At 42.2% G+C, this 27,406-nt stretch overlaps 1 protein-coding gene across 9 annotated transcripts in view; it reads left to right on the top strand.

The window, feature by feature from the left end:
• Positions 1 to 23,234, top strand: part of CCDC169 (coiled-coil domain containing 169) — a 38,462-nt gene extending 15,228 nt beyond the window's left edge. For 6 of the 9 annotated variants that reach the window (XM_073342036.2, XM_073342052.2, XM_073342047.2 and 3 more), the window contains 4 exons: positions 8,808 to 8,906; positions 9,121 to 9,174; positions 17,184 to 17,260; positions 21,281 to 23,234. In XM_073342036.2, the coding sequence (XP_073198137.1) occupies positions 8,808 to 8,906; positions 9,121 to 9,174; positions 17,184 to 17,260; positions 21,281 to 21,383 (333 nt within the window). In that variant the 3' untranslated portion in view covers positions 21,384 to 23,234. The remainder of the gene's footprint in view (positions 1 to 8,807; positions 8,907 to 9,120; positions 9,175 to 17,183; positions 17,261 to 21,280) is intronic. The other 3 variants (XM_073342017.2, XM_073342071.2, XM_073342062.2) reach the window with 3 other exon arrangements.
• Positions 23,235 to 27,406: the final 4,172 nt, after the last annotated feature.

Raw genomic sequence — 27,406 nt, 5'->3', positions numbered from 1 at the left:
AATTCTGAATACCTTATTTTTATTGCATTTGTAGTCCATTTCACGACTTTGATGCATGATTTGCATGCATGATTTATCCCTGTCATATAAGATAATAAATTTGCACACTAGGATCTGTAAATCTGTATTTATTCATGCCATATATAAGCAGATAAAATTAGTTTCATCTAAACATATCGGAACTTTAATTTTAAGAATAACTGAAACGTACTAACATCAAAAAATTGAACTGTGCACCAACATTGGGTGGACCAGCATTAAATAGTGTTACAGTAGATGACAGCCTTAGAATGTCAACCCTAGTCCTTTAGTTCAAAAGATTGAGGGCAAAGGCAAGAAAAACAATCACCATTCCAGGGGACATGCATCCATGCTGATGACAGGTTCTGCTTGATAACAATCCAAACCAGTGCGGACGGACGCATGTTCATTTTCATTAGCTGAGTCAGATGCCACCAGCAGAAGCTTGATTTTCTTTTTTGGTGAATTTCAGCCCTGGAGTGTTGCTCTTTTAAGACTTCTGAAAGCATGCTCCACACCTTGTCCCTCTCAGATTTCGGAAGGTACTTCAGATTCTTAAACCTTGGATCAAGTGCTGAAACTATCTTTAGAAATCTCACCTTGGTAGGTACCTTCTTTGCCTTTTGTCAAATCTGCAGTGAAAGTGTTCTTAAAATGAACATGTGCTGGGTCATCATCCAAGATTGCTATAACATGAAATAAATTGCAGAATGTGGGTAAAACAGAGCAGGGCAGGGACATACAATTCTCCCCGAGGAGTTCAGTCACAAATTTAATTAACACTTTTTTTTAATGAGCGTCGTCAGCATGGAAACATGTCCTCCGTAATGATGGCCGAAGCATTAAGGGGCATATGAATGTTTAGCATATCTGGCATATAAATACCTTGCAATACCAGCTACAAAAGTGCCATGCAAATGCCTGTTCTCATGTTCTGGTGACACTGTAAATAAGAAGAGGGCAGAATTATCTCCTGTAAATGTAAACAAACTTGTTTGTCTGAGCAATTGGCTGAACAAGAGGTAGGATTGAGTGGACTTGCAGGCTCTAAAATTTTACATTGGTTTATTATTAATGCAGGGGGGTTTTGTACATAATTCTACATTTGTAAGTTCAACTTTCATGATAAAGAGATTGCACTACAGTACTTGTATTAGGTGAATTGAAAAATACTGTTCCTTTTTAACAGTGCAAATACTAGTAATCAAAAATAAAGTGAGCACTGTACACTTTGTATTCTGTGTTGTAATTGAAATCAATATATTTGAAAGTGTAGAAAACATCCAAAAATATTTAAATAAATGGTATTCTATTATTGTTTAACAGTGCGATTAATTTTTTATATCACTTGACAGGCTTACTTAATATTATTTAATTTATCAGTTTGTTCCAAAACCTCCTATATTGACACCTCAGTCTGGGACAGTTCCTCAAATTTGTACCCCGGGTGGCTCGTGTGTGGGAATCTCCCGCAGATCCTTGGCAGTAAAGAACAATAAAAATAATTAACTGAGCATCTCTACAATGGCCTTGTCTTCCTTGAGTGCTCTTTTGATTTCGCACCTTGATCATCCAGTGGCCCCACTGATTGTGGGGCAGACTTCCTGCTTCTGATGTACTTAAATTTTTGCGGTTAGTTTGAGTCTTTTGTTAGTTGCTCTTCGAATTCTTTTTTGGTCTGCCTAATTATATTTTTACACTTGACAGTTTATGCTCCTTTCTATTTTCTTCAGTAGGATTTGACTTCCAGTTTTTAAAGGATGCCTTTTTACCTCTAACCACTTTTTATTCTGTTGGTTAGCCATGATGGCATTTTTTTGGTTCTCTTAATATTATTTTTAATCTGGGATATACGTTTAATTTGAACCAGCATTATGGTGTTTTTTTAAAGTTTCTATGGAACTTGCGGCATTTCACTTTTGGGACTGTTCCTTTTAATTTCCGTGTAATTAACTTTTTGATTTTCTTTTGTTCCCTTATCTGAAGTAAAATACTACTGTGGTGGGCTTCTTTGGTATTTCCCTCCTCCCTCCACCAGGATGTTAAATTTAATTACATTATAGTCGCTATTACCAAGCAGTTCAGTTATATTCCCCTCTTGGACCAGATCCTGTGTTCCCTTTAAGACTAAATCAAGAAATGCCTCTCCCCTTATGGGTTCCAGGCCTACCTGCTCCAAGAAGCAGTCATTAATAGTCAAATTAGCCTTCACTCCAGTGTTCTAGCAAGCTAATCTTAGTTAGCCCCCCACCGAAGGCCCTCCATCCAGACTCTTCACCAGTAAGGCCCTCTTAGGTCAGGAACCTCCTCAGGACTCAGCCCTCCGGGCATTACCTGGGTTCTCTCTCTGGACTCACAGCCCCTGGATAGGTCAAACTACTCCAGCTCTTCACTAGAGCAGCATGTATTTCCCCAGTGACCTATACCTTTGGCCGCTGTCTGGTAAGATCCTTTTGCTGGAATCAAGCCTGTCTATGGCTTTGCTCCTTGAGGATCCTGATTCCTTCAGGAACACCTTTCCTAGTTCTTGTCTGGCGAGTTCTCTAATCAGCTCCCCTGAGAAGTACTCCTGTTCTGGGGCCTAGTAACTGAGTCCTTATAAGCCTTTATTTAGCCCTGGTGCTCCTTACCTAATTAGCTGCCACCTAGGTACTTAAGCAATTAACTATCCACAGGTGGATCTGGGTTATTTTATTCTCCTTAGTGGAGTCTGTCACAGGTAGGCTGCGTTTCTGTCCCCTTCAGAGGGCTAGCTCTTCTGTGAGCTCTTGCTAGTCCTTGTTTCTTGCTGAGACTTTTCTACGCAGCCTGGTCTATGCTGTGTGTCTGTGTTCTTTGAGCTGTTTCACTTCTTTGTGCAGAAAGCTGCTCACATTGCTGTAAGCCTCTTGAGTTACATCTATTTCAATCCAACAAAATGGTTTTTTACCCATGAAAGTTTATGCCCAAATAAATCTGTTAGTCTTTAAAGGTGCCACCAGACTCTCTTGTTTTTGTGGATACAGACTAACATGGCTATCCCCTGATATTTGACATCTGTTTCAATGAGTTTTTATCCCCTCCTTTCTCAGAGAGTTAATTGAAGGTGAACACACCCCTGAGGGGTTTAGCTGGATTCAGCTTGGCTGGATTCTTGCTTTATGCAGCTATACTTGTGGCTAGATGCACCATAGATAAGGTCTCAGTTGCTTCTTCAGTTACTCCTTATGTAGTAGGAGTTGAAGGTAACTTATGATCTACCCTAGCAGAGTTAGCTCTTAGGATATCTTCGAAGTTTTACTGGTTTAAATTTTATTCAGTCCATTTTCTGAAACATTTAATCTCTTCCAGTGTTTGAATATCTAGAGAGGTTTTTCACATGAGTAAACACATGTGTAGTCTATATTGGTTCCCTGCCTCGTTTAATACCCGAAGTATGTGCTCAAGAAGGAAGAGCTCTGCAGCAGAGCTTGCCTCATTCAGTGTTCATTGTGTGCAGGACGTAAGTGTTTTGTCTAGCAAATAGTTCCTTATTATGGAAGGAGAATGATCCTTAGGACTTGGGTTAAAGTCCCTGCTCCTCCACAAGCTCCCTGTGTGACCTTGGGTAAGTCATTTAGCCTCTCTGGTTCATTTCTCCATCTGCAAAATGGGGCTAATGCTGCTCTACCTCACAGAAGAATTGTGAAGATAAATACATTAAATATTGTGAGGTGCTCAGATACTACCGTGATGAGGGCCATATAAATACTTTAGATATATTATAGAATTTTTTTCTAGACTTTTTTCTGGTAGAAAACATAAGAATTAGGGTACTACCAGAGGTATGAGCTAGAGTTATACTAGGAAACTGAACCATTTTGGAAAATTATTTTCAACAAATTACTTTGAGCTGGTGTTGAAAATGATTTAAGACCATGCTGATGAGTCAAATCCCTTCAGAAAGCATGTTACACAAATGCAGAGTGGAGCACCCAAAAGTAAGGAAATGCTAAAATTAAATTTGCTTGTGAAACCTTAACTCTGCCTTGTTTACACTCGGGAACTGAACTGTTGCAACTTAACGGTGCAGTGCATCAACACTAACCCTTCTGGTTTGGGTGCAGTTCTCCTCTGTACTAGATGCACTGCTGTTTATGAGCTACGTATTCCTCCGGCGCTGGACATGATGCACAATTTCCCACAAAGTAAGGTGTTAGGACTGTCTAAAAGAATTATGGGAGATGGGTCAAATCCTATAACTCACTAACAACAGCAATCTGTTTTGGCATCTTGTCCCAAAACAGAGAGTGCACTGGAGCATTTCTATTTGTTCAGAGAGCCAGATTTGTTCTTTAAGAGCTGAAAATGCAGAGCCAGCTTTCTGCAGAAGTTTGAAGGTGGTTAGGGTTCATATTTTAGTAGAGCACCAAGGTCACCAGAGAGTCAGAACAGAATCCATGAAATTTATTTTGCTGCTCCTGAGGAGATGCTCCAGCAGAATCCACCTCACATGACTGTAACTGACTCTGAGCGGGCCCTGTTTGACAGGGACCTGTACTAAGCTTGAGGGATCAGATTACTGCTGGTGGGGGCTTGGCAGAGGGCAGGCTATTGGGTTTCTTTCTTCTTGTCTGTCACATCAGGGGATGTGAGGAAGGGTCCTCAGTGTCTATTGAGGAAACTGAGTTGAAGTAAGAGAGGGACTTCTGCCCTCACTTGTGACTGTCTGCCTGTTCCTTAATAGCAGTGGCAGTGTTCACGTAGGCCTAGCCCTTGGCCATGCAGAAAAGTACAAATAATACATGGCATAATACATACCTTGTGTAGATGGCTCCCCATCTCGCAACGGTCCAGAAAATGCCTCTGATACCTCCTGTGACATATAGGTGCCCTCTCCTTCCTCTTTGAGCTTTAGTGTTGTCAAGGATCATTTCAGTCTCCATAGACACCCAGGAACTAGCATCTGTTCAAACATATGAAGGTGCAGCTACCAGCCTTGTTTTGATGCACCTTCAAGCCCTTAATTTTCTCTTTGTACTGCTGGGCCAGATACAAATTCACCTGTCAAAAGCAATGGTGTGTTGAATAGTCTGGGTTACCTGGGAGTGGATCCAACCATTGTTCAAGATCTGAATGAGCGTCCTGGGATCTACCTTGGGTCAGCTGCTAGCACAACTGTAGGATAGCTTCTGAGAAGAAATTATCCCAGATCCAAAAGCAAACCGAGTACTGGAACACAGTGATCTTGAAGAAGAGTCTGACTTTAAAAGTGCAGGATATGGGACTAGAGGTATGTACATGCCACTGTGTTCAATGAGGAACTTCTAGAAGACTTGAACCCTAGGGTCAAGTGGCCACAGAGTTCAGAAATTTGACCAGAAGAGCCACTAAAAAGTTACGCAGTTGCTCCGCTGCTGCTATAGCTGCAACACCAGCACGTCCTGTCTTCACCAGCACTATAGAATGACCCAGTGCAGGGGCATGTGGTGATGCTTGGACTTGCTCAGAACAGTTAAAACAGTAGCATGAACTCCCATTTGTGTTGTATGTTACAAGTATGTCAGGTGGTTACACTCCCAAAATGCTATCAGGTAGAGATTGCTGTTAAAACTTTCTTCCAAACAAAATTCAGTCTCCTAGAGTTGACAGAGTTAAGGCTTTTTCTTTCTCTTCCTTCTTTGATTCTGTGGGGACACTGATGTAATGAAGTAGAATACAGCACTAATTGGATTTAGCCAAATTACCTCCTCATTCTGTCCTTTTCTTTTTCTCTCCAAATGGGCTGAATGTAAACACTCTGTAGGCTCCTAGATCCTATAATAGGAAGAGGTTTGTAATATGCAACACAGTTTCAGCTGCAGCTAAGGTGTTTTCACTTCCAATTTTAATTTAAAAACAATGTCTTTTCATGTCTTCTCCAATGTATCTGTCATAACAGAAAACTAAACTTAATAGCTCAGCCATGGGTGAATGTAAAACAGCGCTGACTCACCACCATGGTGCCTGCTGCTGGTCAGTCTAGGAATTAGCTCTTTCCAGCCGCAGAGCGTCTCCTGCTGGAGGGTGTCTCCCTACCAGTACCTGCTTCCTGGTCTCCACCACTATACTTCAGGCCCCATGTCCCTCCCAGCCCATGGTGCCCCTTCTCCTGGGTACTGCCCTGCAGCAGTACCCTCACACTCAGGGTTCTCCCCTCCCTGGGGAACGCCAATCCCTTAAACCCACCCCACCTCAGTGACCCACTGCCAGTCTTCATCTAGCCCCTTCCCTCAGGGGCAAACTGCAGTCTGAAGTGACCCCTCATCATCGGCAAGGGAGTTGGACCTGCGTCTTCCTCCCCTGGCTGCTTCCCCATAGCCCTAGTACCTCCTCCGGCCCTGAAAGCCAGGCCTCTGTGTGGGGGTTTGCCAGGCTGGAGCTTCCCCAGCTCCTCCTGCCCTTCCCCAGCACTGCACGGTCCAAAGTACCCTTTTCTCCTTCAGGCAGCCAGGTCCATCTCTCTCCAAGGCTGGAGAAAGACTGACTACCTTCTGTCCCGGCAGCCCTTTTATAGGGCCCAGCCTGGCCCTGATTGGCTCCCAACCCTCTCCAAGGGCTGGCTTTTAACCCCTTCTAAACTGGAGTGGGGTGACTGCCCTGCTACAGTGAAGCATTCTTGAAAGCCATGGCTCTGCTGTCAATTTCTGTTTTTTAAAATCAGCAGGAGGGGTTATTTCAACGTCGTAGCAGCTTTAATAGCACTTCACCTTCAGCCAAACCACTATTAATTCTTGACTCTAATGAAAATCATTCACAGGGAAAGCTTAATAGTATCCAGGAACATTTTTATGGAAAAGAAGGGACACAGCTTTATTAACAATATTACTGTACCTAAAAGAGAGAGACCTTGTCAATCTGTTTGCCTGCTGTGACACTATAACTCAAGGATAGGACAGACCAAATTATGGGGCAATTACTTCCATATGTCATCTATAACACTGCTTCCTAAAGAGGCCCCATCCATGGACTCTCTACTGTCACATACTGGGAGCCAGCTTTCTGGTAATGGGTCAACCAAACTCCCTTGTAGCTCAGTCTTATGTGAAACTGAGCCATTATCACATCGATTGGAAGTAGTGGGGCTTTACCTTACAGATGCTACCCCTTTCTATTCCCCCCACTACATGCACGGCTGAGTATCAGGTAGTCACCAACCCTACTGATCCTCTGAAACCCTCAGAGCTAACTTCTGCAAAGAATGTATGCTATCACAATGGCAGAGAAGATTTGCAGCATATGCTATGCAGCCATTAGTATTATGGTAGTGAGGAGAGGCCCCAACAGAGATTGGGTCTCCACAGGCTAGGCCGGAGACAGTCCCTGCCCCGAAGTGCTTACAGATTAAATAGGCCAGACAGTCAAAGGATGCAAGGAGAAACAGAGGCATGGAGCAATGAGATGAAGTAACTTGCCCAAGGTCACACAGCAGGTCAGTGGCAGAGCTGGGAATAGGACCCAAGTCTTCTGACTCCTAATCCAGAGCACTGCCCACTAGACTACAAAATTGTATCAGAATCACACCAGGCGAATACAGCACACAGTGAAAAAATAACATGTGAATGCCAGATAATCCAAGTAATTCTCCTCCCTTCCCCCCACAAACTTGATACTAGATACAAGTACACAAAAGATACAGGCCTTCCCTATGGTTATCCCTTTAGAGCTAGGTTGTTGTGAGTTATCTCAAATCAGGACATGTAGTTCCCCAAGCAAAGCCGATTGCTGCCTTGGCAAGTAGTTTCCAAGTGTAGGTCCAGCTGGGACCTGGAACCTCCAACCCAATGAATTGCAGCCCAGGGACCAGACCTTGGTTACAGGTGAGGGGCAACTTTGTGTGGCCCCGTGCAGTTGAGCAGAGTTCTCAGGAACCGCTGAGAGTAGCAAAGCCAGAACTAAATGTGTCTCATTTAAAGACGGTGAAACTGATAGCAGCATGTGATCCATAATGTCTGTCTCTGCGTAAATCAGCAGGAGCCATATAAACAACAAGGGCGTGATGAGCATAATTAAGGCTAAGATTTTGTCATGGATATTTTTTGTAAAAGTCACAAACAGGTCATGGGCAATAAAGAAAAATTCACAGAAGCCTGTGACCTGTCCCTGACTTTTACTAAATATATCCATGATAAAATGGGAAGAGACTGGGCAGCTGCGGGGTGGCTGGGATCTCTGGCTTCCCCACCACCCGTGGGGGCTCAGAACTCCAGGGTCCCCCTGCACCAGCAGCAGAGGGGAGCTGCAGGATTCCCCTGCCCCTTCCCCAACAGTGGGGAGCACTGTGGGAATCCCCCTGCCATCGCTGCAGTGGGGAGCTGTGGAGGTCTCTCTAGCCCCCATGGTGGCCGGGGACTGAGGGGCTCCCCCTGCCCCGCCCCCCACGGCAGCCAGGGAGCTGCAGGGGTCCCTCTGCCACCATGGGTGGTGGGGGACTCTGTGGTTCCCATGTCCCCCGCAGCAGTGTGGAGCTGCGGGGTACCTCCACTGCCCATGGTGGCTGAGAGCTTGGGAGCCTGCTGCCTTAGGCAGCTGGGGTACCTTACAGCTCCCTGCCGCTGTGGGATGCAGCGGGACCCTGCAGTTCCCAGCCACCAGGGCTGAAATCACGGAAGTCTTTGGAAGTCAAGGGTTCCATGACTTCTGCCACCTCCACGACAAAACCGTAGCTTTAAGCATAATCTCACAGACCTTGAAGATTGTAACTCAGAATCTAGATTGTGATAACAACCTCTATCATTGTTCAGAACAGGAATATTTGTAACCTATTGATTTTATTTATACAACTGCAGGGTTCCTTAAATCAGCTTCTTAAACAACTAGAAGAGGAAAAGAGAAATCTCCAGAACCAACTGAAGGATTATGAGCTTAGACTGGAACAAGAAGCAAAGGTCTGTTACTTCCATATCCGTCTAACCAGCCCTTTTTAGAAGCTGTTATGCTGTCTGAAATGTCTAAAGCATTGGTGTAGAGAATGTAATGATTCCATGAAACATAAAATGAAAAAGTCCTGGGGTGGTACGTATGTTTGTTCTTTCCCTTTTGATTAATCATGTTAATTGTTTTGTTTGATTGTAACCATTTACCCATTATTTTAAAATGTAGGCTTACCATAAGGCTAATGATGAACGGCGCATGTACCTAGCAGAGATCTCACAGGTAAGTAACAAAAACTTTTCAACCTAATCATCTTTTTCCTCCCAAACTGGTACTTGAAGATCATTACTGTTTAATTTTTTATTTTTCTTTATCTTTTCTCCTTCATACAAATCTGAGTTTTATTCCAGCCAAGGAAAGCCAGGCATAGTTCCTTTCAGAGCCAGGCCTCAGTTAGCTGGAGCGATTGCTAGAAAGTGATGGAAGTCTTTTTGTCGTGTCTTCTCTCTCTCTCTGCCATTGTTTACACTAGACTTCTTGACTTAAAATTTCCTACCCATTATATTGCTGGTGGGAGACAAGGCATGATGGCTAGTGGAGCTTTAACCATTATAAAGTCTAGCCCTCCTCTGAGCAGAATAGGGTGGCACCGAGGTTAAAATGCCAGCAGACAGTCTATACCTGTACATCCACTGTTACTATCATGGGTAGAATTGAGCTGGTGGCAACAATGGTGGAAAGTCTTAAGAATAAAAGTCCAGTGTACCCATCCTGTCGAAGGGCTGACTACACTGCCCCTATACAGCATCTAGTCCCTGCTGGCCCAGATGTAAAGAACTAAGCTCAGGTCTTATATACTCAGATTCCTGTATTGTAGTATGTTGTACAGTTCTTAAGATAGTTCTTGGTCTGACTTCATGCATTATTACATTTAAAAAAAAAAGTTGTCCAGCCAAAGCATTGTTTTTGCTAAATATATGCCATAAGAACAACCATCTTGGGTCAGACCAAAGGTCCATCTAACCCAGTATCCTGCCTTCCAACAGTGGCCAATGCCAGGTGCCCCAGAGGGAATGAACAGAACAGATAATCATCAAGTGATCCATCCCCTATCGCCCATTCCCAGCTTCTGGCAAACAGAGGCTAGGGACACAGTCCCGACAAGGGTGACAATGACAAGGTGACAAGGGTCACCATGTATGGTACAAGAGGTCACCATTACCAGGTGACGTGTCTGGAGACCACATGAAAGTTTCCCTAAATGTGCTGAATACAGGTTTTTCCAACCTTTATTAGAAGACAAGCTCTGCTGAGCCACTTGTTCTTGATAATGTCATATTAACTGGTCATAGTCAACACCAGGGGACCACTGTGCCATCTAATTCTGTTCGGAGTATTGGATTGATTTGTCTAGGGTTGACCATGAACACAGCCACCGAACACTTTTACACACTATGGTCGTTATCTACACTAGGGTGTAGCAGTGCAAAGTCCCAAATGCACAGAGATTGTGACAGCTGGATGTGTTGATCTGTTGATTTAAATAAAAGCATATTAGATCACTGTAAGGTTTTGCATTAGTATGCAAGTTTGAAGTTGGAGTACATATTGCTTTTGGGTATCTAATGGAGATGGAAGTAAGAGCCTTATTACTCCTGGAGGTTTTCTGGACGTGCCTGCAGAAAATACCCCCCCCTCCTGCAGAATTCCTGTGCTTCCCTGCAGAAAACGGCAGGGAAGCTGCGCTGGGGGAGGGAGGCTGGGCAGGCAGGTATGGGGAAGACCATGGGCACAGGTTTTGGGGTGGGGGGGTTCACCTCCCAAATAGAGGCAAGGCATGGGAGGGCACACAGGGTTACATGCAACTTCCCCCCACCCCATTTCTGCAAGCGCAGAGCTGCCCAGTTGAAGGAGCCTGTGTCTCATCTCCGCTGACTCTGCAGCTGAACGCCCTCTCCTGAGTCCTAGTGCCAGTCGGGCTCCCCTTCTGTGTGCTGGGAGCCTTCCTGTTTTCTGTGCAACAGTGAGTGCCCGTGGTGGGGCTGGGAAAGAGGGGGCAGGGGAAATGAGGGAAGGGGGATGAGGGGGTGGAAGGACGAGGTAGTGAGGAAGGAAAGGGGTTGAATAGGGCAGAGGTAGGGTAATATGGGAGTGAGGGGAGGGAGTTGAGGCATGAGGCAGTGGGGGAGGGGGATGAGATGGGGAAGAAAAGGTGATAGGGGAATCGTGGGAGGAAGCGGGAGCCCAACATGCGGCTTCCCCTTGTCAGCAGCTGGAGCTCCCCCGTTAAGCAGGCCCATCGAACCCTCACCCTGATACCTACACCTGGACACCCCCCTCATTCCCCGACAAACCCCCTACACCCAGACTCCCATCCCACTGAGCCCCAACCAGCTGCACCTGGACTCCCACCCCATCAAGCCTCACTCCCCCAGCAACCAGACCCCCACACTGAGCCCCCCACACCCAGAACCCCCCCCTGCTGAGTCCCTGTGCATCCAGATCTCTGACTGAGCGACCCACGCCCAGATTGCTCCACACAGAAACCTCACACCCCACACCTAGATCCCCCCCACATTAAGCCCTTCCACAGATCCTGCTGGGCTGAGCCTGCCCATTCACACTTGGTGCAAAGGGGCAGGGCTCCGGGATGTTTCTGAGGCAGGCCCGGCCCTTGCACTGTGTCAGGGTTGGGTGCAGCTTCACTGCCGAGTTCCTGTACGGAGGGAGGTGAGGGCTTCAGGGTGATCTCCCACCTGAATGCAGCCAGTGGCCTGTTTATGTGTTGACAAATACAATTTGCAGAATTTTTCAGAATTTTAAAATATTGTGCGCATAATTTTTATTTTTTTGGTGCAGAATTCCCTCAGGAGTACCTTATGAAGCACTGGAGCGTGTTGTTGACAGCATTGTAGACAACATGAAGGTGGAAAGGAATGCAGGATATTTTCCCTTAACTTCTTTTTTCCATACTTGTAAGGTTTGGGTGAACAGGGTATGTCCTGTTACACCCATAACTGTCACTAAGCAGTTTTTGTTTGATATTATATTTAATCTGACGATGTTACCAAATCTTCAGTTTTTTGTTTTCTACTGATTTTATGCCTTGGTAGATGTATGCAGTGGTGTAGCTGTGTCAGTCCCAGGATCTCTGAGACAAGGTGGGTGAGGTAATATCTTTTATTGGATCAACTTCTAATGCTGATAAGGGTATTACCTCATCCACCTTGTCTCTTGGTAGATGTAATAAGTTGTAAAATTTGTCATGGGAAGGTTATGACAGCAAGGTAGTGAAAAGTGGAGACATTTGATACCTGAGAAGCGATAGAAGATGGTTTGGTGTACTGGCACCTTATGGGGATAGTTGAAGCACTAAACACAAGGGAAAAAGCGAAATACTGCATCTCTTCACCGCTCCCGCATGCCAAGGATGGAGCTGACTCGACATTTTGAGGGGACAGGAGAAGCTTGAACTCCTAGGTCAAGATTTTAAAACCTGGATGTCTAAATTTAGGCTTCTGGAGCCATATTTAAATACCTCAATGAAAATGTCCTGATTCTGATTTTTGGAAGTACTGAGCACTCACGTTAAAGTTAATGGCCACTTTTACTTTGTTGACGAATGATAGATTTAAGAGCTTAACTTTGGGCAACAGGTTTGGCATACTCACCCTAGACCTGACTCCAGCAATCCTTGATAGAAACCAGTGTTCACACTATTAGAGCTGGTCAGGAATTTTTCGATTCAATCCTCTTTTGGATGAAAAGTGCTGATTCATCAAAATAGAAACTGTTTGCAAAACCAGGTCAGGTTTCACAAATTTCCCAACTCAAACAAAGTAGAGGAAAAATATTTCAAAATTGTTGAAATGTTTAGTTTTAATGTTGTTTTTTTTAAATGAAAAATTCTGATTCTGGTTTGAAATGATTTTTTGTTATTAAATTTAAGTCATTAGACTGAAAAAAGGTTGAAATTGAAACCAAACATTTTGATTGATTCGGGGAGCGGGAAATTGTTTGGTTGGGGTCTTTTTTGGTTTGTGAATATTTTCAAGATTTCTACTCTTCATCTTGATTCAAGATGGGGAATATATTTCAGATTCTTTAAAAATGTTTGTGGGACAGGAAAACAGTTTCCTACCCAACTTTACCCATTATCCCTGCTGTAGTATTCGCTATTGTGTCCAACATTGATGAGATTACTGTGTTGTTGTAGTTGGTTGTTTCTGCTGAAATGAACAGAGCAAAATAGTGAACAGTATTGACCATAGACTTCAGCATTAACTTCCCTTTGAGATGAATTGGCCATTTCACACCTTTGAGTTATTGTTGTCATCTGTCTGCAGGCTCAGGATGACAATACAGTTCACATTCCGAAGAGGTTCACAGTAGTAAGGGCTAGGTCTTATTGTTTTTCTAAAATGAAAGATAGATTTTTATAGCATAGTTGGATTTATTCTGCCACAAATTATGTTGCTGTGGAATTGTCAAGGTTCCTCCCCCACTCTGAACTCTAGGGTACAGATGTGGGGACCTGCATGAAAAACCTCCTAAGCTTATCTTTCCCAGCTTAGGTCAAAACTTCCCCAAGGTACAAAATATTCCACCCTTTGTCCTTGGATTGGCCGCTACCACCACCAAACTAATACTGGTTACTGGGGAAGAGCTGTTTGGACGCGTCTTTCCCCCCAAAATACTTCCCAAAACCTTGCACCCCACTTCCTGGACAAGGTTTGGTAAAAAGCCTCACCAATTTGCCTAGGTGACTACAGACCCAGACCCTTGGATCTTAAGAACAATGAACAATCCTCCCAACACTTGCACCCCCCCTTTCCTGGGAAATGTTGGATAAAAAGCCTCACCAATTTGCATAGGTGACCACAGACCCAAACCCTTGGATCTGAGAACAATGAAAAAGCATTCAGTTTTCTTACAAGAAGACTTCTAATAAAAATAGTAGTAAATAGAAATAAAGAAATCCCCCCTGTAAAATCAGGATGGTAGATACCTTACAGGGTAATTAGAGTCAAAAACATAGAGAACCCCTCTAGGCAAAACCTTAAGTTACAAAAAAGATACACAGACAGAAATAGTTATTCTATTCAGCACAGTTCTTTTCTCAGCCATTTAAAGAAATCATAATCTAACACGTACCTAGCTAGATTACTTACTAAAAGTTCTAAGACTCCATTCCTGGTCTATCCCCGGCCAAGACAGAATACAGACAGACACACAGACCCTTTGTTTCTCTCCCTCCTCCCAGCTTTTGAAAGTATCTTGTCTCCTCATTGGTCATTTTGGTCAGGTGCCAGCGAAGTTACCTTTAACTTCTTAACCCTTTACAGGTGAGAGGAGCTTTCCCCTGGCCAGGAGGGATTTCAAAGGGGTTTACCCTTCCCTTTATATTTATGACAGGAATATACAGGAGCCTATAATACAAATTGGAAGTTACCTTGAAAGCTTTATGTTATAACAACTCTTATTCTGAAAGAGATCTTACTTCTTAAATAATATAAAAGTAGTAGGTTAGCATGATACTCCAGAACTCTGTGCAATGAAGTGATTGTCATTGAATTGCCAGTATAGCGAACTGGAGTGAAAGGTTGTAATTAGCAGTGTTTCCATGTGTTTGCACAGCAGGCAAGTGGTTCACTGTGCGTAGTCATTGCTGCCTTAGGGAATGGAGGAAAATTGCTGAAAACAAATTTGCCGTGTTAGACCAGTAAATGCTGATGAATCTGGGGCTGGAAACATGAGGACACTGTGGGAGGAAGACAGTAGTAAGTTAGGAAATAGTGTTGTTATGTCGGAACATGGCTAATGAGTGTAGATTGTTCTTTTTAGGTTTCAGAGTAGCAGCCGTGGGTAACCAGATGTCCGGATTTTATAGGGAAAGTCCTGATTTTTGGGTCTTTTTCTTATATTGGCTCCTGTTACCTCCACCCCATCCCGATTTTTCACACTTGCTATCTGGTCACTCTAGTTCTTTTGTACTTAAATCATTTAGGCCACTGTTCAGCAATGCACTTAAACACATGACTAACTTTAAGTACATGGTAATTCCATTGCTTCAAGTTCGGCATGTGCTTAAATACTTTGCTGAATTGAGACAGTGGAAATAGATTCTGCCACACGTGCTGTGCTCATTTCTTGAGTAATTCCACTGATGTCAAAATCAGTCATGGGTGGAAAAATCTGGCACATTTTTTTTCAATTCTATTAAACAACCCACTGTCGTAGAATCTGTTTTATGGATTTGGCAGAGGCTGAGGTGAAGCGGGAATTACCAGTCATGGATGACTAAGCAATATTTCCATACGTATTGAGGCAAATGTAGCAGCAGAGAAACCATTGTTCTCTCACAATCTATTCCATAGATATTCTCTCTCAACTATATAGCTGTAGAGGGTTCCATTTTGTTGTTTTTCCTGTCATGTTAGCTTTCTCCTTTGTGCTTCGTAAATCAAATGCAATAGAACCTTTTTTTCTTATTAATAGTTATTTAAAATACCAGCATAGTGACTGCATTTCCTGAGAATATTCTTATCCCTTGTTTGAGATCACCCCTGGAGCCTTCAGTGGGAGTGGAGTGGGGGGGGGGGGGAGGAAAGGCAGCAGTTCAGAATAATAGTTTCTTTTAAATATCTTATTCTTGTTACCTTGTGTTTTTTTTCCAAAGCATATTCATCTTCTAAGTGTGTTTATTTGTTTATGTTGTCCGGTTCCATAAGGTGTTACTCTTTTTTTTTTTTTTAAGTGATACAGTTAAAATAAATGTAAAGGTTTCACAAGATTTAGTATTCATCCAAAAGACATTACTTTTTTTTTTTCATTGTAAAAGACTGGTTCCCAGACCACATGCTATGGAACACTGATGGTCAGTGGAACCTTTCCTTGTGGCTTGCAGAATGCAATATTTTGAGAACCAAGCAGTGGGGAAATGGGATAGGTCTTCAAGAGAACCTTTTTCTTAAAGTGGTACAAAGAATTAGGAAAAAAAATTCAAAAATTATTTCTCATAAGTCAGTGTCTTTAGTAGAACTCCCCGGAAGCAGATGATTTAACTGCACTTTCCAGAAATTAAATCCAGGCAGCTCTTACTCTGTCTTTACACGTATATTCTCTGAAAGTGTCTTTGAATTATAGTAGGCTTTACTAGTACAGTGCTAGTGAGAGTAGTTGTCTAACACAGTACATACATGGAAGCACATTAGAAACCAGTGTATTTGTTATAACCAATCACAGATGTGGTTCCTTGCTGTGCTAGGTTTCTTTTCCCTCTCATGAAGAATGCATTCACATACTTTAAAACATAACATTAAGATTTAAAAATAATCCAAACCATGTGCTTTGTTTAAATGGCATCAAAGAGATCCATGGCTCCGCGCTTTTAGAAGAAGTCATCTATGGCTCCCTAGTGTGGCCAGCTGCCTTGCTTTGCCTTATGCTCCCCTCTATGGGGGCTCTGTGGGTCTGGGAAGTTGGCAGGATTGTGTCAGTTTTCAACAAGCACACCCCAGCCCACCAGCCACAGAAGCACTAAATTACTGCAAAATAAGCCTGAATAATTTTACGTTGCTTCCCCCTCCATTCTATGGAAATCCCTACAAGAGGATGTTTCTGGGGTGACAGTTGGACATGAGCCTGGAGGAGCTCTGTACAAGGGGGCAAGAGAAATGACAATTTAAGTTCTCCCCACATTTTTGCTTTTTATTACCACAGTTTTTTATAACTGCTTCTTGGATATTATATATCCCAGTATTGTAGTAATGCTCTCTAGAGGCAGCAGGGAAGATGTAAATGCTTCACTCTTCTTACTTAATAATTTCATAATTCCAAGAGCACAACAAAATCATCTGATGAAGTGATCTGTAGCTCACGAAAGCTTATGCTCAAATAAATTTGTTCGTCTCTAAGGTGCCACAAGTACTCCTTTTCTTTTAACAAAATCACTAAAACTGTCATTATTCTACTTTTCCCTTACTGGATAATACATAGGGGAATATTGCTTGCAGATTGAAAATACGGAATTCCTGTCCTAATTAGTAATAAATGGATTCAAGTAATATAGTCCCTGATTCAGCAGAGAACTTAAACATGTGATTAGGTCTTGTTGATTTCAGTGGGACATAACCTTAAGCATGTGCTGTGCTTAAGCATGGGCTTAAATTCTTTGCTGAATCAGGGTCATTGTGCTTGTCTTTTCAAAATCAATGTGAGGAGAATTTTTGCTTTCCTAACATATATATACTTGAAGGATAACTTGCTGTATCAAAATTTGACCATTGCAGACATCAGCTACTCTTAAAATTGCTGAGAGGCAGAAAAGAGATGCAGTGCAGATCAAGAGGGAAAACCAGATACTGAGGTAAATCTTTCATATTCCCTCCATTTTCTGACTTAATACATTTATCTAAATACTCTCCCTTGACTATCATAGCCCTCTATGCAAGATAAAGATTGTTGCAGATAATCTTACTGACAAAATATTGATGACTGTTGTCAAGGTTCCTCCCCCACTCTGAACTCTAGGGTACAGATGTGGGGACCTGCATGAAAAACCTCCTAAGCTTATCTTTACCAGCTTAGGTCAAAACTTCCCCAAGGTACAAAATATTCCACCCGTTGTCCTTGGACTGGCCGCTACCACCACCAAACTAATACTGGTTACTGGGGAAGAGCTGTTTGGACGCGTCTTTCCCCCCAAAATACTTCCCAAAACCTTGCACCCCACTTCCTGGACAAGGTTTGGTAAAAAGCCTCACCAATTTGCCTAGGTGACTACAGACCCAGACCCTTGGATCTTAAGAACAATGAACAATCCTCCCAACACTTGCACCCCCCCTTTCCTGGGAAATGTTGGATAAAAAGCCTCACCAATTTGCATAGGTGACCACAGACCCAAACCCTTGGATCTGAGAACAATGAAAAAGCATTCAGTTTCTTACAAGAAGACTTTTAATAAAAATAGAAGTAAATAGAAATGAAGAAATCCCCCCTGTAAAATCAGGATGGTAGATATCTTACAGGGTAATTAGATTCAAAAACATAGAGAACCCCTCTAGGCAAAACCTTAAGTTACAAAAAGATACACAGACAGAAATAGTTATTCTATTCAGCACAATTCTTTTCTCAGCCATTTAAAGAAATCATAATCTAACACATACCTAGCTAGATTACTTACTAAAAGTTCTAAGACTCCATTCCTGGTCTATCCCCGGCAGAAACCAGCATATAGACAGACACACAGACCCTTTGTTTCTCTCCCTCCTCCCAGCTTTTGAAAGTATCTTGTCTCCTCATTGGTCATTTTGGTCAGGTGCCAGCGAGGTTACCTTTAGCTTCTTAACCCTTTACCGGTGAGAGGAGCTTTCCCCTGGCCAGGAAGGATTTCAAAGAGGTTTACCCTTCCCTTTATATTTATGACAACTGTATCACACTTATTACTGATTTTAAATCAGCTTATTACCTAACATAGACTATTACAGAACAATAGTACAGTACTCATACTGTAAGTGGCCTTTGTGGAACCTCACAGAAGATTTTGGCGTCCTTCCATGTAAACCTCAGTCAAAAATAAGCCTTTTTTCTAAGTCCGCTCTTACATTCTCCAGTCCATTAACAGTAATGTAATTAAATGCTCAGCCTGGTTCTTCTCAGTCAATAGAGATTGTATAGCTGTCTAGTAGTGGATGAGAAGGTGAGTAATTTTAGATGACCTCATATTAAGACCTAATTGCTTAATAAATCAAAGCCAGTTTTTAGTTATACAGGTGCAAAAGAGTTTCCCCAAAAATGTTTAAATGTGAAGAGCGCCAAGCTGTTTGGGGGAATTTAGAACATAAAAATGTGTGTTTGGGCTGAGCTCTGATACGCCAAGTTTCAAATTGAAGCTGATTCTTTACTGAAAATGGAAACACTAACAAATCCTTAACTATATCATTGCAATTGAGCCATGATACAAATTGAGAACAGCTGTCCCATCATTGGATTATAAAAGCTAATTGATATGAAAAATAGTTTTTCCACCTGTTTTCTATTTTAACGTCTCACTCAGGACATGAATAAGATATATTCTGCAATGTTAACTATATTCACTGATTCCCACTCTTTGGTCTCATGGTGAGAGTTCAGTAGATTACTGTTATTAGAGTAAGGTTTAATGTCTGCTACTAAGGATTCTTAAGATCAGACAAGCATTGTGTGGCTCTTAAATACTTAATATACAGCCTCTAGGCTGTTTCTGGCTCTGGCTGTGTTTTTATATAGCTCCTGTAAAAGTGGCCAGAGAGGGCAGAGCCAGCATGTTTCTCCCTTACTCCCTATGGAGGGACTAAGGAAGCCAGTAACAGCCAGACATTGAATACCGGCTGAATAGTAGCACTGTTCTGTGGGTTTTAGACCAGTATTTATTTGGGAGTATTATGATAGTTGCTGTCTGTAATTCTTTTTATATTAGACAAAAACTACTTTCCTGTAGTTGTTGTTTTGGAAAGGTACGTGTTGCGACAGATTACCACTGTATCACCTCCTCCTCTCAAAGCTGATAGTTTTGTAACCTTAGTCAGCACTTTACTTTACGCACATGATGGGATTTCTTCACCTTTTGCTTGAAAGGAACTGACAGTTAGAGGCATCAGGGAGCACCTAGGTTGCACTGCATTGGCTTCTGTGGCCAACTGCTTAGAACTTTGAGCCTGGTGAGTTCCCCACCTCAGTCTCACCTGGCAGCTTATACCAAAGAGTGGTGATATGTCACAGTGTGTATCATCAGGAAGTAGCAAGCACAGGTAAGGAACTCCCTCAATGTATGGAGAATTTAACAGAGAGCCATTGTCTTTATTCCTCCATAAATACTACTCTGATGACTTTAAAGACTGGGAGCCTGAATCTGTTCTCGCTCACAGTGATGCAGATTAGAAGTAATTCCATTTAAATTCCAGAGTAAAACTATGCAATAGACTCAGGCCTTGAGAATAACCTCATAATTTCCTCTAGCAGCTTCTCATCTAATTTCAACTGATATTTCAAAGCTTTGTCTTCACTGGGTTTCAAACCAGATTAATAAACAATATCTAAACTTTGTTTAATCATGGTTGCTGGTACATTTTGGCTGGTTGTAGTGAATAGCCCAAACCACGTTACAATTATGATAAATATTTTGTATTCAGTGAACTAACGCAGTCCGTTTTTACTGGCCATCCAAACTGAATTAGAAGTCAGTTTAAATAGAGGTCCTTATCATGGTTCCTGGGTCAGCTCAGATGGGTCTTTAAACACTTGCACAACAGTAGAAAAACATGGGAACTGGAAGTGGGGAGAGGAGCGAGAGTGGTCTACTCAGCTCTGCGACAGCTCCTTTTTGATTACTGAGTAAGATTCAAGACTTTGGCCCTGATCTTCAAAGCTTTAAATGGAAGCAGGCCCCATATACTGCTCATGATATTTAGAACAATGGAACTTGGCAACCTCAAAAATGAAACTAGTGGGCACTGGAGATGGCGCTTTCTTGGCAGCTTGTGCAGAAACCTGCAACTCATTCCCAGAACATATGAAATGATTGCAACTTTCACCACCGAACAATATGCAGAATATTTCTCCAGTCATCAGTGCACACACACATATGTATTGCATAGGTATGCAATTGATATATATTCCCTTCCTCCTTTCACAACTGGGTGAGAGAGAAACTGAAACGTTGTATGTTAGGCTATAGAAAATGCTTAAATACTGCAAGGATAAATAGAGAGATACTTAGCTATTTTGCATAATAGATGCTGCCTGCATCCTCCTGAGAATGGCTTTGTGGATTTACTTAGTCACCTTTCTTCCCTTTGAAATTCTGTTCTGTAGTCCCTATAGATTAAACCTTATAGATCCAAAAGTAAATAACTCCCCTAAGCTTTATAAAGTGTTGTTTATTCCCATGATGTGAATGTAAACTTGTTAGCCAGCTACCAAAGTTTTATATGTAAGGGCATGGCAGTAAGAGCATGGCTCTCCAGAGGATACTGTCTGCAGAGCTCTAATTACAGGTGCAGACAGTAATTTCCGTGTCTTCATAGGGAGCATATAATTGGTGAAAATGTCTCCCCAGCCTGTTGCCTTCCTGTTTATACAAATGTTTAATATTCTCTTCATTTTCCGTTTAAATTTAATCATTTAAATAATATAAAGTTATTCAGGAATGATGAGGATTGGGATTTGTACACAGAATAATTAAATGCTCTGTTAACATCACACCCAGAAAGAAACTGTCTGTTTATTAATTAACTATAATAATCAGTTATTTCAATATAAAAAGCATGCCAATTTCCAGCAGTTCAAGTTTCTGGAGCATCATAGTGTAAGTGACATGTAATGACTAACCTTTCTGACTTTATTTCAGAAGAAGACATAATGTTCCAGAAAATCAAAGGATTCTGGATCCCAAAAAAGGACCAATTAAAAAGACTGCAGGAGTGAAACAACTTCCAAAATTAAAGCATTGACTTAATATTCTTAACAAGAACTTCCAATCACTTTTATTCTTGTTTCTATATATTTAACTAAATGTTTCTGAAGAAAAATGTATGTACCACATTGATTTAGGACACATTCCAATAACAATAACTACTAATGAAGATCTGTGTGCCTCCTGGCAGCTTCAGAGGCTCCCTATTCTGAGGGAAAAGTAGCCCTCTATAATCCTGTGGAATAGCTCACCAAGCAGTTCCTGGGTGCCCTCTTAATGCTAATGAAGTCTAAGCCTTCCCAGCCTGATTGCCATATGTGAAAACTGAATCAAGGAATCATAGGAATCAAGTTGGGTGACTCAGGGAATCACTTAAATGCCTTATGCTAGGCAGGTTCTTCCCCACTTTGACTCCACAACCAGTCATTGAAAAAAATTTAAAGTTTCTGGTTTTAGAGCTCTCAACGAGGGAGAAGAAGAGAGGAGTGATGTGACCTGAAGAGTAATCCCACTACCTATACCAGAAGAAAAGAGTAATACCCCATTAGGAATAGCCACTTAGCACACAAGCTACTGGGGAAACTCCCTTGATTACTAGAGGATGGGAAAACGGATGGTTCTTTCTAGGAAGGCAACCACAATTTTCAGGCCAGAGAACTTCCCCAGAATAATTCCGACAGTAAAACATCCAATCTTGATTTAAAAATTGCTTGTGAGGGAGAGCGGCAAAGAGTCCTGTGGCACCTTATAGACTAACAGACGTATTGGAGCATAAGCTTTCGTGGGTGAATACCCACTTCGTCGGATGCATGCATGGTGAGGGAGAATTCACCATAACTCTTGATAACTTGTTCCAATGGCTAATTACTCTGTGTTAAAAATTTGCCTTATTTTCTGTCTGAGATACTGCCTCCCCATTGGCTTATTGGCTTTCAGCTCACAAACAATCAGGTTCTCGTCAGGTTCCCAGCAGCGGTTCTGGGGACAGGGTGCACCTATGGCATTGGGGAGGCAGAGCTGGGTGGGATAAAAGTGGAGTCTCTTCCCTGCTGGCATGACAGAGAGGCAGCCGGGCCAAACTTGACTGATCAGGTGACCTGGCACATGGGGTCGCAAGACCACTCAAATTTGGCCTGCCCACTCCTTTGTCACACCATCAGGGGAGGGGCTCCACTGTTATGCCACCTACCTCTGGTCAAGGGCCAAGCAGGGGGACCTGGGCCCCCCTTTATTGCACCCCTGGTTTCTTAACTCTCAGGTATCCTTTTTAAAAAAAGCTCGGCCTGCTAGAGTCCAAGCTTGGAGTCAGTCTCTTCCTCCTATGGCTATGCAGCACAGTTCCTCTACCCTTAGGGCTGTGCTATGTTCCATGAACTCGCTGGCTTTGGCAGGGAAGACAGATCAATTCTAGGCCTGGCCTGTAAATGACCGTGCTAAAAGGGATGGCTTCTGCAGAGCCAGTATCCACAGCCGTCAGCAGTTTGCATGGCTTGGAATTCCGCTGCTGTTTTCAGCTGGGTAGGGCCCTTACTGTATAAACCAAAGTTTTAATGTGTTTTGCAAATGTCCCCAAACGAATATTGTTACCTAAAGATTCTTCAAAGTGTACCTATTGTGAATGAAGGGTTCGAGCTTAAAATCCTATGTATATTTCTTGTTTGCTGGTGTATATATTTTAGTATATGAAATCTAAACTTACAAACTGATGTTTCCATCTAAGGCCCCGATCCTGCAAAGACTTCCAGTGTACTTCAGTGGGACTGCTCCCATGTATCATTGCAGATTTGCAGCCTAAGTAGTACCATACTTTTAAATTACTGCCCTGTAAATCACCGCTGAGGGATTATTTGAAGTATTTTGAATTATATCTTCAATCTCAAGCATGCAATTATTGTTGCAGTTTCTTTGCCAACATATTTCAGTAATTGAACTTTGGCAGGCTTTTTTTTTTTTTTTTTTTTTTAACTGCAGAATAGTGAAGAGAATGTTTTGGTATTTAAAAGTCAACCTTCTAGGTTAGATTTAAAAAGCACTCTTCAGAATAAATCTGATTGATGGACTCTTTTCATTTTAAGAGCTTCTGTAGCTCTTCACAGTGTTCATTAAAGCTTTTTGTCTCTTTAAGAGCAGTGCTAATAGCATAGTTTCTTATCAGTGGCAGCATTAAAGTGAGGCTGCAATTAAATTCATACAGAAAGAACATGATGTCATTGCTAAAATGCAAGAAAACAAGAACTGTAATGATATACAGTACATTCATTATGGAAACACCATTTCCTCATCTAGATTGAGATTTATAAGATATTTATACTGTTTCTATGATACAGCTGGTATGGTTCTTTAACAAGCAGACTGGTCTGTCTGACCCTTTTAGCCCCCCAAAACAGTTGAAAGCCTAGCACCGATGATTAGGTTAGCATCATTCTGTTCCAGTTTTTCCATATGGAAAGTTTTCAGATTCTGACTGTTCTGGCAATTGTCCTTGGCGGGGTGGGGGTGGTAACATAATGCTCCCATTAGCATAAAAGGTAAAGAACATCTGCTATAGTGAAGGTGATCCCATTCTTGGATACATTCAACAGCCAGGCATATTCTTTCATCTATATCTGGCGGTTGTAAGCATAGTCAATTGTGATAATTTTAATAGGCTTTAAGGAACTAGAACCCTGCACACTGATACAGGTGGAACAGCTGTTTGTGCTAACTCATCATTCATAGCACAGATTTTTTTCACATGTACCATGTGACTGGTCCTCACTGAGGACATACATTTGAAGTTTTAAAGTTCAATCAGTTTAGTTTTCTGCCTGTTCTGATGATGTGGAGGACTAGCAGAGTAGAACACTCTGTAAACTAGCGAAGGGAGACAGAGGCTAAAAACAGAAACAAAATCTAACATTTTAAATCTAACATAGCTATTTAGCAGTTTTCAAGTATAAAAGGTTGTTACAAGGTGAAGGGAGAAAAATTGTTCTCCTTAACCTCTGAGGATAGGACAAGAAGCAATGGGCTTAAATTGCAGCAAGGGCAGTTTAGGTTGGACATTAGGAAAAACTTCCTAACTGTCAGGGTGGTTAAGCACTGGAATAAATTGCCTAGGGAGGTTGTGGAATCTCGGTCATTGGAGATTTTTAAGAGAAAGTTAGACAAACAACTGTCAGTAATGGTCTAGATAATACTGAGTGCAGGGGAGTGGACTAGATGACTTCTGGTCCCTTCCAGACCAATCAATTCTGTGATTAAGCTGCTTATTTAAGCCTTAAAACATTGGAGTTTTAGCAGGTTCTTTCTTTATCTATAAACTGTGGATTGAGAAATTGATCCATATAAACACACACTTTACTCTCAGCAGAGATGCGTTTTTGAGTTTCCATTTCTTCTCCCAGCCCTTTCGGACCTAAGAGCAATGTGAGGGACTAGAAAAGAAAATATTGTTTCTTTGTAAAAAGAGGGTTCCTTTTATTTCTGGCTGCAAGTGTGTCGGGTTTTTTCTTTTTACTTGAATTTAACTCTTGTACTGTTTTTTTTTTTAACAGCTTTCCTGTGCTATGGTGTTTTGTTTGTTGGTCAGGTGCGGGGGGGTGTTGTTTTGGGTTTTTTAATTTTCTTGGTTTATTTTGTATGATTTATTCTTCCCATACTGTCCAACTCTTCTGTGTGGCTTTCCTTTCTAGTATTTTTCTCTGGATTAAAATGGCTTTGCTCACATTTGCATGAACGAATAATATTTGTACTTGTATTGCATCTTTCATATGAGAATTTCAAGGCATTTAAACATTACGTAATGCTTGCAATATACCCCATACTTCTCTATTATCCTCATTTTACAAATGGAAAACTGAAGCAGTGATTCAGGGCCTGTTTACACTAAGGATAAAACAAAAGTACAGTCTGGTTTACAATACTGTTGTGCCCTGATCCAATTATGTGATTCTATTTTGTGGTGTAAAAAACCTAAGGTAGGTTCCATCACTGTAGAATTTAAGCTTAGAGTTTAGCTAAAGCTTTGGACACCCCAAAGATGCAGATGAGGCCACTGGATTCTGAATCTGATGCTATGATGAGGGAGCAAGTTGAGCTGAGGGTACAGACGAAGTCAGAATCAGAGTCCGAGGCTTGAACATAGTTAAAGTTTTGTCTGCACTACACCGTAGAATTAGGTCCCCAAACATGGTTATTCTAATCCACTGACAGAAGGTAACCCAGGTAGTACCAAGCAATTAGATTTCCTGACTCCCTTAGCCCAGTATTACATAGAAGTTAACTCCAGTGGCTTCAGTGGATTTACTCTGATTAGCACCAGTGAACTGAGCACAGTCTCAGGCCCCCAGTCTTCCCCTTTTTAGCTTTAAAAAGTTGTCATTGGCACTTCAGATTCCAGGAGTGGGTAGACAAGGGGGTTTTTTGGTAACACCTGCTCCAGATTTTTAATTTGGGGTTTCTTAAAGCTGCAGCTCTTGGAATCAGAACCATAGCATTAGAAGACACTGCAAGGATCATCTAGTCTAACCCTCTGCCAAGATGCAGGATTTGTTGTGCCTAAATGGTCCAAGACAGATGGCTATCCAGCCTCCTTTTGAAAAACTCTAGTGATGGAGATTTCATGACTTTGCTAGGCAGTCTGTTTCATTGTCCTACTGTTCTTACAGTTTGGAAGTTTTTCCTGAGATTTAATCTAAATCTGCTGTAAGTTAAACCTATTGCCTCTTGCCCTGCCCTCTGTGGCAAGAGAGAAGAATTTTTCTCCATCTTTCTTATGGCAGCCTTTCAAGTATTGGGACAAAAAGCTGAGCTGAGCCTCCTGCATGGAGCACTAGAGCAGCTTGGAAGCAGGCTCCCCTGCTCTGTCTCACAGTCTGCATCCAGATAGCGGCTGCTCAAGAAACATGAACACCCCAAGTTATTTCTCCCAGGCCCCTCCACTGGGGCAGCCCTCAGTGTGGGGAAGCCCAGTGAGCCCCATTCTGGCCTCAGTGCAGGAACACTGAGTCCCTTAATGCATGAAGCTGGAGCGAGCCCTGGCCCACCCTCAGTGGGGGGAGACTTGGGGCGAGTCAGTGAGCCACATCCTGCCCTCAGTGCAGGGACACTGAGTCTCTCAGCACAGGGAGACCCAGCAAGCCCTGCCCTCCGTGACATATATGGTGCTTGAGAAGATGAGGTCCCCGCATTGAAAAGCTTATGCTCTGTTAGAGACTAATAAGCTTCAGATGGGAGAAAACAACAGTACAGAAACTGGAAGTCTAAATTGGAACAGCGACAAACTAGGATTGGAAATCTAAGCAGAAGAAGTAAATCCTAAGCACGGATTAGGTCAACCAGTACAAGATCATCCCTATAGTATATATTTCTAGAACTGTGTCCAATCTTCTTTTGTTTTTAAATGTCCTATGCAATGCAGCATCCTTGGTTAGACTGAGGATTAGTTTTGCAGGTTCTTGCAGGAAACTTATCCTTACAACCTAAATGTCTGTGTCTGGTTTGGTGATGGTGGTTTGTTTTTAATCCTATTTCTCCAGTTACAACTCCCATACCACAATGCATTCCTCTGTATCCTGGTGTTCATAACCTTTCAAATAATTTGATTGGGATCTTGTTTGGAACTTCTAAACCTGTTGCCACAGTAACAAAACTGTGTATGTGGGAAGGGTTAGAGTTTTCTACAACCATCCCTGCCCTTTACAACTGCATTTGGAGATGTGTAAAATGCACTACAGCCTTCTCTGACACTAAATGTCTAACTTCTATGGGATTTGGCAAACCAGAGTCCAAAAATTGCTCTGAAACAGAGGTCATCGGCTGCCACCAGTCCTGTCAGATCTGTTCTGGTGGATAACGCTGACATAAATAACAACTCACTAAAATGTAGAAGTAATTTACTTTAAGCACTTTAGCACCTGCTGTTACTAATTACAGGATTATCATGCTCCAGATTGTAGCATGGGGAGTACTGTCTACACGCTACCTTTCAGTGGTGGGTTCCCTTAGCTATTCTCTCTCCTTTCTGACCTGCCAATCCCTTAATTTGTAAGATTTTACTTTTGAGTTGAAGCTACTAAC

This window comes from Lepidochelys kempii, chromosome 1, assembly GCF_965140285.1.
Source record: "Lepidochelys kempii isolate rLepKem1 chromosome 1, rLepKem1.hap1, whole genome shotgun sequence".
NCBI lineage: Eukaryota > Metazoa > Chordata > Testudines > Cheloniidae > Lepidochelys > Lepidochelys kempii.
This window is presented reverse-complemented; position numbering and strand designations above follow the sequence as displayed.